Raw genomic sequence first — 12,774 nt, 5'->3', positions numbered from 1 at the left:
TTGTTTTATATGGGTGAAACTCTGATTAACCTCTGCAGGACAGCACAGCTGTGCAGCCACAATACTGACTGTTCAGTTTCCATTCTCTTACATTTTCAGATTTTCTTAACATTTTTTTTTTTTAAATCACAGATTTTACATAAATTACTTTTGTACAAATATTCAGAAGTGTGAGAAGTTTTTATATTGATTTAAAAACAAGTTATATAGAATACCCAAGGCTTGATCTGTTCTTTTTGATATTCCAGACTTTTTTACTTTCAAAGTAGAATTATCAGCAATATATAATTATACAGGAACTATTCATACACAGTCACAATCACCCCAAAACTATTTTTTATAATACAATATCAAAGTAACAATTTAGGAACCATTCATCAATAGATATTTGTGTCTATGGTTAAAATATCTCTTTGACAACTAATCAGTTCTCCAAACACACTATGAAATAGCCTTGAGTGGGGACCACTGTGCAGTACACAGGACAGTGAATGAGAACTGCTTGAATGGTCCCGAGCCCATTATTGTTAGTTATAAATACTTGCATTAATTATATTACTGTACATTAAGTATGATAAAATAAAAGCAATAATAGCCATAAAGAAAATGAACACTACAGCTGTGTAATCAGAATATAACAGCATCAGTGAGTGATCCCAGTGGTGCTTACCACTTTGATGGAGGGCTTTGTGGTCCGGACCACGGGCCACTGAATGCTACAACCCCTCCTGCCTTTAATATTGTGGAACACCATCTTTGCAGTAGCTTTCAGGGTATGTTCTCAAATATGAAGACCGAGTTGGGCAAGCTAATCCAGTATTGCCCCTCCAGATATGCGTTATTAAACTATTAATAATATACAGAAGATTGTACAGAATGAAACAAAGGGGCATATTCATAAAACACTCCATTTAAACCTTTTTTTTTCTGAAATAAAATCAAACAGGTAAAGTTAAAAATTAACCACAAATTTCTTATCATTTAGAAAACAGTCGCTCAAAGCATGGTAAACGCATAGTGAATACATGTTAAAGACATTTAAAGAGATATGACCGGTCTGATTTTTTATATATCATATTGTAGCGGCAGCAGAACAAAGTTGGAGGAAACAGCGTATATATGGATGAACGACCTTTATTATTATTATTATTATTTTTATTATTAATAAACACACACGACTGGAACTGACGATAGACTATAACTTAACAACTCCACAGCGCAATTTTTATACAGTTTTTGTGAACCTGGTTGAAGACATACAGATACAAAATAATAAGCAAAGTACAGTAATACATTTATGCAAATCAAGTCTAACGCAGACCAGTACACACAAAACGCACACAAAAAACAATTGCCAGTTCAGTTCCAGGACCACGCCCCCTTCTGCAGCCGCCAATCCATTACAATATATAAAGTACAGCCATAAATATTTGCGAGCCTTTTATTATGGGTTTTATGCGTATGAAAAACTCAAACACGAATATCAAATTTCACTAACAACGTATATTGCCACAGGTCGACAACATTTCTGCAGCAAAATGAGTTTTATGGGTGTGATTTGCAAAATATTTTGGTCGCAAATATGTATGGCTTTACATTATTCTATCAAGGATTTTGAGGCCAATGGTAACAATAGTCTTTCATTCACACACAGTAAATTATTGTTTTGAAAGGATTGTGCACAAATTAGCCATAAAAACACACAAAAAATGAACATACATTTTTTACATTTGCACAGATTTGATAACATTTACCACCTCTGAGAACTCTGTAAGAACTAGACACTGTTCTTGAAAAATAATTCACAGCAGAGCAATGATGTCCCAAATTATTATCTTTCCATTACATGAAACATGTACTGTGCTGTGTAAGTGTGGTCACTGGAACATGGCTGGATTCAGTTTACCACTACAAGCCTAATGGTTTTCCAAATGTAATTTAGATGGAATTTCCAACCTAAAAGAGAATGGCACTTTATACAGTTGGCAAAACCATAAGATCTGCACACTCGTTTCCATCGGGAACCACATGTGAGTTTGTCATATAACATCGACGTAATTCTGCAAATTGAAACCAAAGCCGCCAACCAATCGAATAGCACATACGCCGAGAATCCTGACGTGTGTCAGAGCGAGTGCCACTGAGCATGCGCATCCCCCACATGGCTAATAGTATAAACATGGCCGCGTCCTCTGTGCGTACGCTTGGATAGAAGGGAAACTCTGGGAGGTAAAGCTTAATAAAGTTTTGTAATTATCTCATTGACAGTTTAATTATAACGAGTCGGGGAGTGTGTCATAAACTCAATGGTGATTGTATGTTGTTATGTAGCATTATAGTTAACGACCATGACAAATGAAACTACTGACCAAACAGTTTGCACGACCATGTGTGTGTTTTTTGTATGACATGCTCAGTAGTTTAATCGCAAGGCCATGTAATACATAATGGAGGTAAATCTAAAATGTTGTCGGTTCAATGTGTCTCTGCGTGATACAGAATCATTGTTTAACAACAGTTCGAACAGTTACTTAAGATGTTGATATTCGGATATGTCAAGGCAGTGTGGCTGTGTCTGTATTATTAATCCTACTTTTATCACTCGTTGTGATCAGGTTTTACCTGTGATGAATTCTAAAGTAACAAAGTAGTTGTCAAAGTTCGAAACCGCGTGTAGATTGATATGCCTTTAAGATAAGATGACAACCACGTTGCTTTTTTTCCCAGTCAGGACACTTATGGACGTGACAGGTGGGGTTTGTGTCCCCTCTGCGAATGGAACATTTAGAAAAATGCCAACGCCGGATACTTCAAATAATCATGTTGAAGTAACACAAATACAACCAGAAAGTTACAACAAAGTCCAGAGTGTCAACGGTGGAAATGTGTCTGTAAACGTCACGAGCTGCCAGTCGAGTGCAGTGTTTGTTACAAATGGCATAACTGGACATGTTGATACAAATAGTGCATCTGTGACAACAGCTCGTCCAAGTGACGTCAAGGCAGTTTTTAATGACCAGACAACACTTGTATCAGCAGCAACTATGTCAGATTCTGCTCCAAATAATCAAACTTTACAACCACAAATGGGAATTATTGTGCCCAAATCACCTGGTTCTATAATACAGACATCCGTTGTAATTTCTTCTAGTTCAAGTAGTGCGATAACTACAGATATTTTAAATACATCTACAAATATGCCAGCAGCTTTAGACAGTACAGTACCAAAACTGGTTGTACATACAAGTAAGCTTGGAGCAAGCGCACATGCAATCATAGGTAGTAAGCCAGTTCAGGAGAGTACAACCATGACCAGTGGGAACAGCCATTCCTCAGTTGTCAGCCATTGCCAACCTTCACAGACTATACATTTATCAGGACAGACAAGCGAGGGCAAAACTTTGGCACCTGCATCTCAGGCTGGAATGGTAACAACAGCTTCTGTGGCATCTACCTCAAAAGTGACAAGAATAGCCGCCATCACTCAGACACCAGGGAAGGGGACTGTACTTGCTGTACCAAGAGTGAGTACTCCTCAGCAAAATGGAACACCACGGGCTCCACAGACCACTACAATACAGCTGCCGGCAAACTTTAAAATCCCACAAGGTAAGATAAGCATTGATACAGAAACAGTGCTGCATACAGTAATGCGTGTACATAATTCTGTTGTTGGCTTTCTAGATGTTGTTAGATTGCAATTCATGTTTTCTGCCTGTTTGCTTATATTGTAAAACCTTACATATGGGTCATAGTTATTATTATTATTATTATTATTATTATTATTATTATTATTATTATTATTATAAAAAAAATTGTTTGCTGTACCAGTTCTACCCATCAATTTCACCCCAATGCACACCCATGAACCATTTGTAAAGCAAGAATCACTGCAATGTGTGGGCAGTTTTTTTATTTATTTATTTTTTTTAAGAATTCTACCCCAGAAGCAACATTTTCTATCAGTATTCAACAGTGATAAGCAAAATATTCGGCCTTATTGTGACTGCTGTGTTTTGTGTGTGTGTGTGTGTGTGTGTGTGTATATATATATATATATATATATATATATATATATATATATATATATATATATATATATCCCAGAGAACAGAGATCAGCCTGGCTTTTTATCCACTCCGAATGTGCTCGGTGTCTGGCCAGTAGGGTTTGCTGTTGCGCGATAAGGAGAAATAGTCCCGTCCGGTTTCCCATCCCCCACTTCGGGAGAATCAGAGCCAATGTAACGTCATCTTCGGGGTCCCCAGCAAAGTTCGGCTGTGTAACTCACCCTGCGCTCCCTGCGGCAGTGCTTTATCTGGTTGAGCCACTCGGGACACCCCTATCATGCTACTTTTGAACTGTGTTTATTCTGATCATATCCCTAAATTGTGGTGATCAGGAAGGTTAAAAAGAATCAATTGATCAGCAATTCCTAGGGATTTATTGTTCATGAATTGATTGATTGGTTTGTTTTATTAACTGAGGTGCTTATTTGTTTTCAGCAACAGCACATAGCGTAGCTCAAACTATTTTGCATCCTTATGTAAAAGTTATATTTTTTTCCCCCTCTCGCTTATTCTGATGGAATATTTTACTTGGCTGCTGTATTCATTTTTGTTTTGTGTTGTATTTATGTTCCGTGTTTAGGAATGGTACTTATCAGAAGTGACAAAGGTCAGCTGATGTTGGTTTCTCAACAAGCCTTAGCCCAAGCTCAAGCACAAGGGGCTCGACTCTCCAGACCTGCCGTTACTACGCCTGCTCTACGAGCTCCTATGCCACAGGTGGGCAACCATGGTGGATAAGATTTATTGACATTTGCAAAATTATAAAAAAATAAATAAAAATCCTACAGACCATGTCCATGTATAACATGGGTTTTGTAATATTTATGTTTTAGAGTTCCACTTTTATTTTGCATACAGGCAGTGTGCATGTACCGTGCATTACTCAAATATATATACACACACACACACACACACACACGCACACACTGAGCATCAAAAGAAAGTTCACTAGATGTGTCCAATCTAGTGCCTCACTAATTAGGTGATTAAGTGCACGTGCTTGTGCATATAGTCACTCAAACTTGTTATGGTCAAGGATGAACGAGTGATTAAAGAGAAACCACATTTTTTTTGTTAATGTTCATCATTTTATAGAGATATATATATATATATATATATATATATATATATATATATATATAATAGTGATAAGTTTCTTTTGATGCTATATATATTTATTTATATTTAAAATTTTAAATAGTTTATATATTTATTTATTTTTTTCAAAGGCCGCTGTAACAACTCTTAGAAAACAAGAGACTGCAACCATTGTTAAAAACCAGTCTCAACAAATCAGCCCTGCTGTAACTTCAGTGCAAAGGATGCCAGTAGTAAAGGTAAGTTGTGAACTTGATGTAATTCTTCAGCAATATAGTGGGTCTATGGAATGGTGTGGTTGTTCATTAGGTTACACAGATGACAATATTTGATATAAATCAGCATAGAAAGCTTTTTTTTGTTGTTGTCTAACCTTATGAGAGAAATGTATTAAGGTGCCTGCCTCAGATCTTTAAATCAGATGACCAAACAGCTGTAAATAAATAAATTATAACAGTATATATATTTCTATCTTTTGAATAATGGCGTAGTGGTCAGAACTGTGCTTAGCTTTTTATGGCAAGCTTCTTTGAATGGATCTTAGTTTTCAATGTATTACTACTTTAAAATTTCAATTCATTTAAAAAAAAAAAAAAAAAAAAAAAAAATAAACATCCATTTTCCCCACACCCACTGTATCTCAGACCACAGGAATGGCTGTTTCTGCAACATCAGTTCAAACAGTGAGAGCTCCAGCCCCAGCTCCAGCCCCAGCTCCAGCCCCAGCCCCAGCCCCAGCCCCAGCTCCAGCCCCTACCACAGCAGAGGGATCCAAAGGAGAGTCTATTGCACAGAACCCTGTCTCTGCGGTAAGGCTACCCTTTGACTTTTTGACTTGTAAAACCATTGGTTTCTTTAAAAAAGTAAACTTTGTATTTGTTTCATGTAATGCTTACCAATTCTATGAAAGCATCATGATCTGTGGATCTTGGGCAGGTGTATTGCCATATATTGAGTTTGAACGAGAGAAGTGCAAAGTGAAGCTGAGTCACGCTACACACAAGTAATAACTCATTATAAATCACAAACATAAGATATTGTCATAAACTGTTTTTTTTATGACTGTTTCACATTCTGCAGTAGTGGGAAGTATGCACGTCATGAAATTTGTTTTTGTTGTAGTACTCATCATTTTTTTGTTTCTTTTCTTCAGGAGACAGTAGAGAATGCAAAAAAGTGCAAGAATTTTCTTGTGACGTTAATTAAGCTAGCCTCTAGCGGAACCCATTCTGCTGAAATGGCGAAGAATGTTAAAGAGTTGGTGTGGAACCTTCTGGTAGGATGAGTGTTCTAATATACTGCCTAAAGATAGTGTCAGTCTTTCCAGTCTGTGTGTGTGTGTGTGTGTGTGTGTGTGTGTGTGTGTGTGTGTGAGAGAGTGTGTATCAACATTCGTGTCATAGCCACCACCCTTGGCTTGACTGGTTTTAAACTTGTACGGTTTGAAAATTGCCCCTTTTTGAATATGGAAGGGTTCCTAGAGCTAACTGGTTTTATTTTTTATTTCAGTTTCATTGATGATAGAGTTTGTAATATCTATCTGTCTATATCCTGTTTTGCTTTTATGTAAAAGGTTATAAAAAAATAGTGTTCACTTTAATTAACCTGCTTTTTTTAAAAAAAATTTTTAACCTGTCTTATGTGTGTGTGTGTGTGTGTGTGTGTGTGTGTGTGTGTATATATATATATAAAATGTATTTTATTTTAGGATGCAAAAATCGAACCAGAGGAATTTACAGACAAATTGTACACTGAACTGAAGTCCTCCCCACAGCCTTACCTTGTGCCTTTCCTTAAGGTAGTCCACTCTGTTTATTCCATGTATGGTGACCTTTACATTAAGTTAAAAGTTTTAATTGTCTAAAAAAAAAATTAAAAATTTAAATGTATCTAAAAAAACACTGTTTTATGTTGGTAATGAAAATAGTAGTGTTTTGGGTTGCTTTTGGAGTTTGTGTGACAAAATACTTTTAAAAATCTGGAATGTATGATTTAACAGAATGGTTCCATAAACTGTAGATGTACAGCAACAGTATTAGGTGCTGCAATTTAAGATATTTCTTTACATTTAGAGTTTGCATTAGGGTTTGGTTAGTTGCTGAATTTAAAAAGAAAAACAAGGAAATTAGATAAAGGATTTAAGTATTTCCATCGAACACCTGTAATATTACTGTTCTTATTTTTGTCCTCCAGAGAAGTTTACCAGCGGTTCGCCAGCTGACCCCAAATTCTCAGCTCTTCATCCAGCAGTGTGTTCTGCAGAAAGATGTCATTGTTTCCACAGCTGCAATCACAGCGCAACAGGCTGTGAAACAGACTTCAGTAACAGTTATTGCCAACAGCAAAACCATAGAACCTGCAGAGCTGGCACAGTCAGTGAAATCTGCACACCCAGTGAAGCCTGCACAGCCTGCACAACCAGCACAGCTGGTAAGCACACATTGTTATACCCAGTATTTTAAAATTAGTAGTACATTTTATTCCCTATCTTGTTCAACTATACACAGGAGTATTCTGTATTTCTTTATTTTTATTTTTTTGAGAAAGTGCATGAGAGGCATTGATTGTGGATCAGGAAAACATTGCAATTACATGAAGCACACACATAACTTGTCAGAAAGCTATGCTGAAGTTAAGTATTTAAATGAAATCGCTTGATTAAGAGTATCCACTGATTTATTAAAAAAATGTTCAAGAAGTAAAGCTGTAGCAAAAAGTAATTTTCTTAATGTGTTCTCTGCAGTTTATCTTAATGTCTTCAAAAATAAGTGGGCTTAGGAGAAACCCTACCTGTGAATAAGTATAAAATTTTCCGATGCTATTTCAGAGAACTCATAAGTGTAAATACATTATTTATAGGTTTTAATTTACCAGTACACTTTTGTACCCAAATCATTTAGTAAAAAAATAAATACATTTTCTTGATGTCTGGATCGCACCAGGGCTAGGGTTAGGTTCAGAAGACAAGATACGTTTTTTTTTTAAAAATGGATTTACCGTTTCTGGCACCAATCCCTGAACACTATAGGTATATTAACCGTTATTGAATCTGGGCATGTCTGTAATATATGTAAGCAGTGTTTTTATGTATTTTATATTGGTTTTAACAACACACTGTTTTTTATTCTGCCATATGTGCTGTGCAGCTCTGTTACCAGTGCTCAGGATGTATTTGTTATTTCTGCAATTTTATTATATGTTTCATAAATTCTAATGTTACGGCTTTCAAAATTTTGGATATTGAATAAATAGTGGATATTGCTGCGTGCGATCTCTCAGAGAAATGCTTTTTGTGTTTGGTGTATCTATTTGTTCTAAAACACAAGTCTGGAGGAAAGCTTTTTCTTGAAACATATGTGTTTCCTAGAATGGCAATAGTTGTCCCTCATGTTTAGATAAGCAGAAAACAATCCACATTTAAATGCATGAAACTCTGACAACAAAATGTGAAAAATGTTCAAGGGGTAGACCTTCTATAGGCACTGTATGTATGTGTTTATATATAATATATACACACACTCACACACTGAGTGTACAAAACATTAGGAACACCTTCCTAATATTGAGTTGCACCCCCTTTTGCCCTCAGAACAGCCTCAATTCATCGGGGCATGGACTCTACAAGGTGTCGAATGCGTTCCACAAGGCTATACTCTGGCTTGTGTCTTTCACCTTTGTGCCTTCAAACTTTTAATTCGCCTCTGTTTCTAAACCACTTCAAGGGGGACTCGTCAGAGAAAATGGCTTTGGTCCTGTCTTTGTATGTGACAAAAGTTCAGGCAGTCTGTGATGTTTTTTCTTGCTCAGAAGGGGCTTCTTAGCAGGCCTTCCTGAAACCTTTATGAAGTGTAATGACAGCCGAGCATGTTTCCAAAGTGGGATGGGTTTTCTCCATGGCTTTCTCTTAAGTTACAACATCTATGCAAAAAGTATTCTTGTGTAGCTTAAATCTACTCGTTACCACTTCTAATTGTGTAATGCCTTTCAAGATTTGTAATGGGTTTTCATGGTTCTATTGTTAGGCCAATTCAATCACTCAGCAAATATGTCTGCAAGTAAACATAAACCCGTGGTTTTGACGATTTGAAAAAAAGTACATTTACTCTTTTTAGATACCATTTGAGGTCGTGACTTCATATTGTCATGGTTATAAAAACACTGTTTGCTAAATTTGTTGTGACTGACCTACAATGGCTATCAGATTGAGGTCATGTGACTGATACAAAACCCCTTGGGACAGATTTATTTTCTTTTACTATAGTGCAAAGTTTGCTCCTTTTTGAAGTGGAATTTCTTGTTCTGAAAAATTTTAGACTAGAGCAAAATCGTAGTAAATCTGACCCTTTGTGTTACTGTGCTTTGGTACAGAGGTGTACCAAACCTATGCTATGATTTTCTCAATTAGGTTGCATGACTGGTGTTGTAAAAACTAACCATGGTTTGGGAGAGCAATGGAGATTTCCATTGTGAAATAGTGTGTATAAAAGAAGAGAAAAGCACATTTATTTTAAAAATAATACTGAAACAAGTGCTGGAAAAAAAGTTATTGTACTGGTCAATATTCTGCTTCCAGATAGTTCAGCAACCAAGAGGAGTTGTGATAAAACCACCAGCAAGCATTGCGCATTGCCAGCAATCAACACAGCTTGTGAACAGAGTCCAGCTCAAGAACCCGGTGACAACCACTTTCCAGTCCAGTCCATGTCCTGCAGGTAAATTAATTTCACTGATGTAAGAATAACTAATAAAAGCATTGTGTTACAATAATTGACAATTTGCGAGGGAACTTAGAGTACTTTTTTAATTTAGTAAAAAACATCTTGAATGTCGAAGGTGATGCTAGAATGGAAGACGCAGGTAACTGGGGTTTGAAAGTCACAGGTTATATTTAAAATAGAAATAAGTAAAAAGAATGCAATGTCAGGTGTGCTATGTATACTGTAAACTGATCCTCAAAACCTACTGCCCTGAGGGAAGGTTGCCGTTATTATGCCAGGGTTTGTGAGTGTAGATGTAAGTCTTACAGCACTAACACCACAGTGGAAAGGCAAGTGTGAATGCCATATGAGGAGTATCAGTATTGAGTAACAAATGAAAAGCGGGAACACAATATGACTCAGCAAGGGGCTGCACTCTATTTTTTGTTGAAGATAAGGTTTTAATATGTTCCAAAATGTGTTTTAGAGTGATTAAAGTACGGTTAAAAAATATTCTGCCTGTGTTAGCCAGGCAACCAAAGGAGAGAACGCATCAGAATTAAATTGCCATGTAATCTGAAATGTAATCTGCAAAGGCTTTTTATTAGCATTTCTTTTCTGTTTAGTTTTATTTCAAGCTAGAAGTTATTTTGCGCGGCTTTTGGGGAAGCCCTGATAGACAACATGCATGCCTTTGAACTGATATGAAAAAGGATTAAGAGCCTTGATTTTTGTGTCTTGTTAGATCATCTAGTAACAAACTCACACCTTCAGGTCTCTCTTGATGTGAGCACAGGCACATTACTGCGTCGCCTCTCGCTATGTTGTCTGTTCAGCATGTTGTCATGCAGCGCCTGGTGTGCATAAGCCTAGTGCTTTATTTAGCTGTCGCAAGCTTTACAAATGAAAATATTATTTATTTATTTAGGATACAAATATCTGACTTCCAAGTGTTTAAGCCAAGATTTACAGCATGATCACAAAACAGTTATCTTTAGCAACCACAGGAGGGCTTCAAGACACTGTACCATGTGCAGTATGGGATGGGTCTGTCCTAAAAGTACTCCACCTGGATAGACATTGGATAGACATTGACATTTTGAAGAAGAAGAAAAAAAGTTTGCCTGACATTTAAAAATAAATAAATAAATAAATAAATAAATAAACAAACACCTAAAAAATACAGCATTATGTATCACAGCATTGCTGTACAATTAAAGTTACAATTCTGCTACAGTAATTAAAATTATAATTACAACACACATTAACAGTTGCCATCTAAATAACCCAAGTAATAATAATCACATACAAATGGTTCGCAAAAAGGGGGTGAAAATTCAAGAATGACAAATGTGTAATTGAACTGTAATTAATCAATGGTATAATTACAATTATGCAGGTGTGCCATGGTTCAACTACAGTTACAATTACATTTACAGAGTAATTGCAATTAACTCCGAATTGCACAGTTACAAGGTCAGCTTCTTGCTAATGGGTATTGCAGTTTTGAAACAAGCATGTGTTATAGCAAATATGTTTTTTTTCATTTAGAAAATACGATACAAGGTTTCAGATAGCTCTCGGTTTGCGTTCTTTAATTTCAGTTAGTTTGTCTGTTCTGCTCAAAACTAACATGCTATCTGATTACATGTATGCAAGCATGTTTTTTCTTTTTTTTAAATATAAACAAGTTATCTCAGCTTTCATTCTATCATAAGCAAATGGCTTCACGTTTGATCGGCTGCCTAGAGACTTGGTGAATTTCTCAATCGCATAATTCATCTAGTCATTAATGGGTAAAATAATCTAATTTCTTGAGGTCAGCAGTAAGGGAAGGATATGCTTTCTGCAAGGAAATGTGTATTGAAGCTATAGGCTGCAGCCTTCGGATTTTGTAGTTTACGTAAAAATAGAGACCCTCAAAGCTTCTTTTTTCCATAGTGATCGTAAGAAAAGCTTACCTAGTTTTAATATGTGAATATAATCTGTCTTTGTTTGGCATGGTTTGCAGGTACTACAGTGTTGTTTTCAGGGATCTGGTTTGATAACTGGGACTTGATAAGTGAAATAATGAACCAGTGTAACAGTAAAAGACCAAAGCAGCGACTCACACATATTCTCACTATACAGTCTACCACCAACACAAGACCGTTTTTTCATATAATTCAGATTTTAACATTATATATAAATCTTCACCTTTGTTTAATCTGAATGAATACTTAATTTTAATTATTTAGTTTTAATTATTGTATCTAATTTTTATATTACCTGCAGGTATTGTTGTAAAGCAGGCAGCACTTCTTGGACCTAAAGTTATCCGTGTGCATGCACCCCTGATCCAGAAAAACAATATCAAAGAAAATGGAGCAGCCCTTTTCAGGTATTAAAACTCAAATTTAACAAAAGTTGTTTAGTGAGCTGAAATATCCCAGCGTGGTTAAAGTAAGTCTATATCACCATTGCTAAGAAACCAGAAACTAAGAAGCTTGTATCTTTGGGTTGGATGATAACGAAATATTCACGGTAATCATGATTATCTGCTGGTAGTTCTTTCTCTCTCACTCACTTTTTTCTGTCTGTAATTTTCTGAAGCCCAGTTCAAAATAGGTAGCATATAACACAACCCCATCACCCTCTCGGCATCTTTTTGTGGACAAATTGATTGCCTGCTGGAAAAGAGGAACAAACCCTCTCTGTAGCAGTGGTGCCGATTCTTTTTTGGCTTTATATGTCAGAAACACCAATTTAATATAGATTATCAATAATATTTTTCAGTACAATAAATAATAAAGATAAAACAAATGATTGCTAATATTGATGTATCTTTGAATCAGTATCACAGGCACCCCATCTGTTCCATACTAATCTGTACCTGGATCGCTGAGAAAATAAAGAAAAGGAGTTATTAG

The 12,774-nt window shown here is 36.1% G+C and overlaps 1 protein-coding gene across 1 annotated transcript in view; it reads left to right on the top strand.

The window, feature by feature from the left end:
- Nucleotides 1–2,163: 2,163 nt before the first annotated feature.
- LOC121314436 (transcription initiation factor TFIID subunit 4-like) overlaps nt 2,164–12,774 on the top strand; it is a 57,758-nt gene continuing 47,147 nt past the window's right edge. Inside the window, exons 1-10 of the mRNA XM_041247707.1 lie at nt 2,164–2,229; nt 2,728–3,609; nt 4,651–4,787; nt 5,300–5,407; nt 5,813–5,977; nt 6,322–6,444; nt 6,877–6,966; nt 7,362–7,598; nt 9,742–9,880; nt 12,140–12,245. Of these exons, the coding sequence (XP_041103641.1) occupies nt 2,739–3,609; nt 4,651–4,787; nt 5,300–5,407; nt 5,813–5,977; nt 6,322–6,444; nt 6,877–6,966; nt 7,362–7,598; nt 9,742–9,880; nt 12,140–12,245 (1,976 nt within the window). The 5' untranslated portion in view covers nt 2,164–2,229; nt 2,728–2,738. The remainder of the gene's footprint in view (nt 2,230–2,727; nt 3,610–4,650; nt 4,788–5,299; nt 5,408–5,812; nt 5,978–6,321; nt 6,445–6,876; nt 6,967–7,361; nt 7,599–9,741; nt 9,881–12,139; nt 12,246–12,774) is intronic.

This window comes from Polyodon spathula, chromosome 4 (assembly GCF_017654505.1).
Source record: "Polyodon spathula isolate WHYD16114869_AA chromosome 4, ASM1765450v1, whole genome shotgun sequence".
NCBI lineage: Eukaryota > Metazoa > Chordata > Actinopteri > Acipenseriformes > Polyodontidae > Polyodon > Polyodon spathula.
Note: the sequence above shows the minus strand (reverse complement) of the source record. Positions and strands in the feature narration are given on the sequence as shown.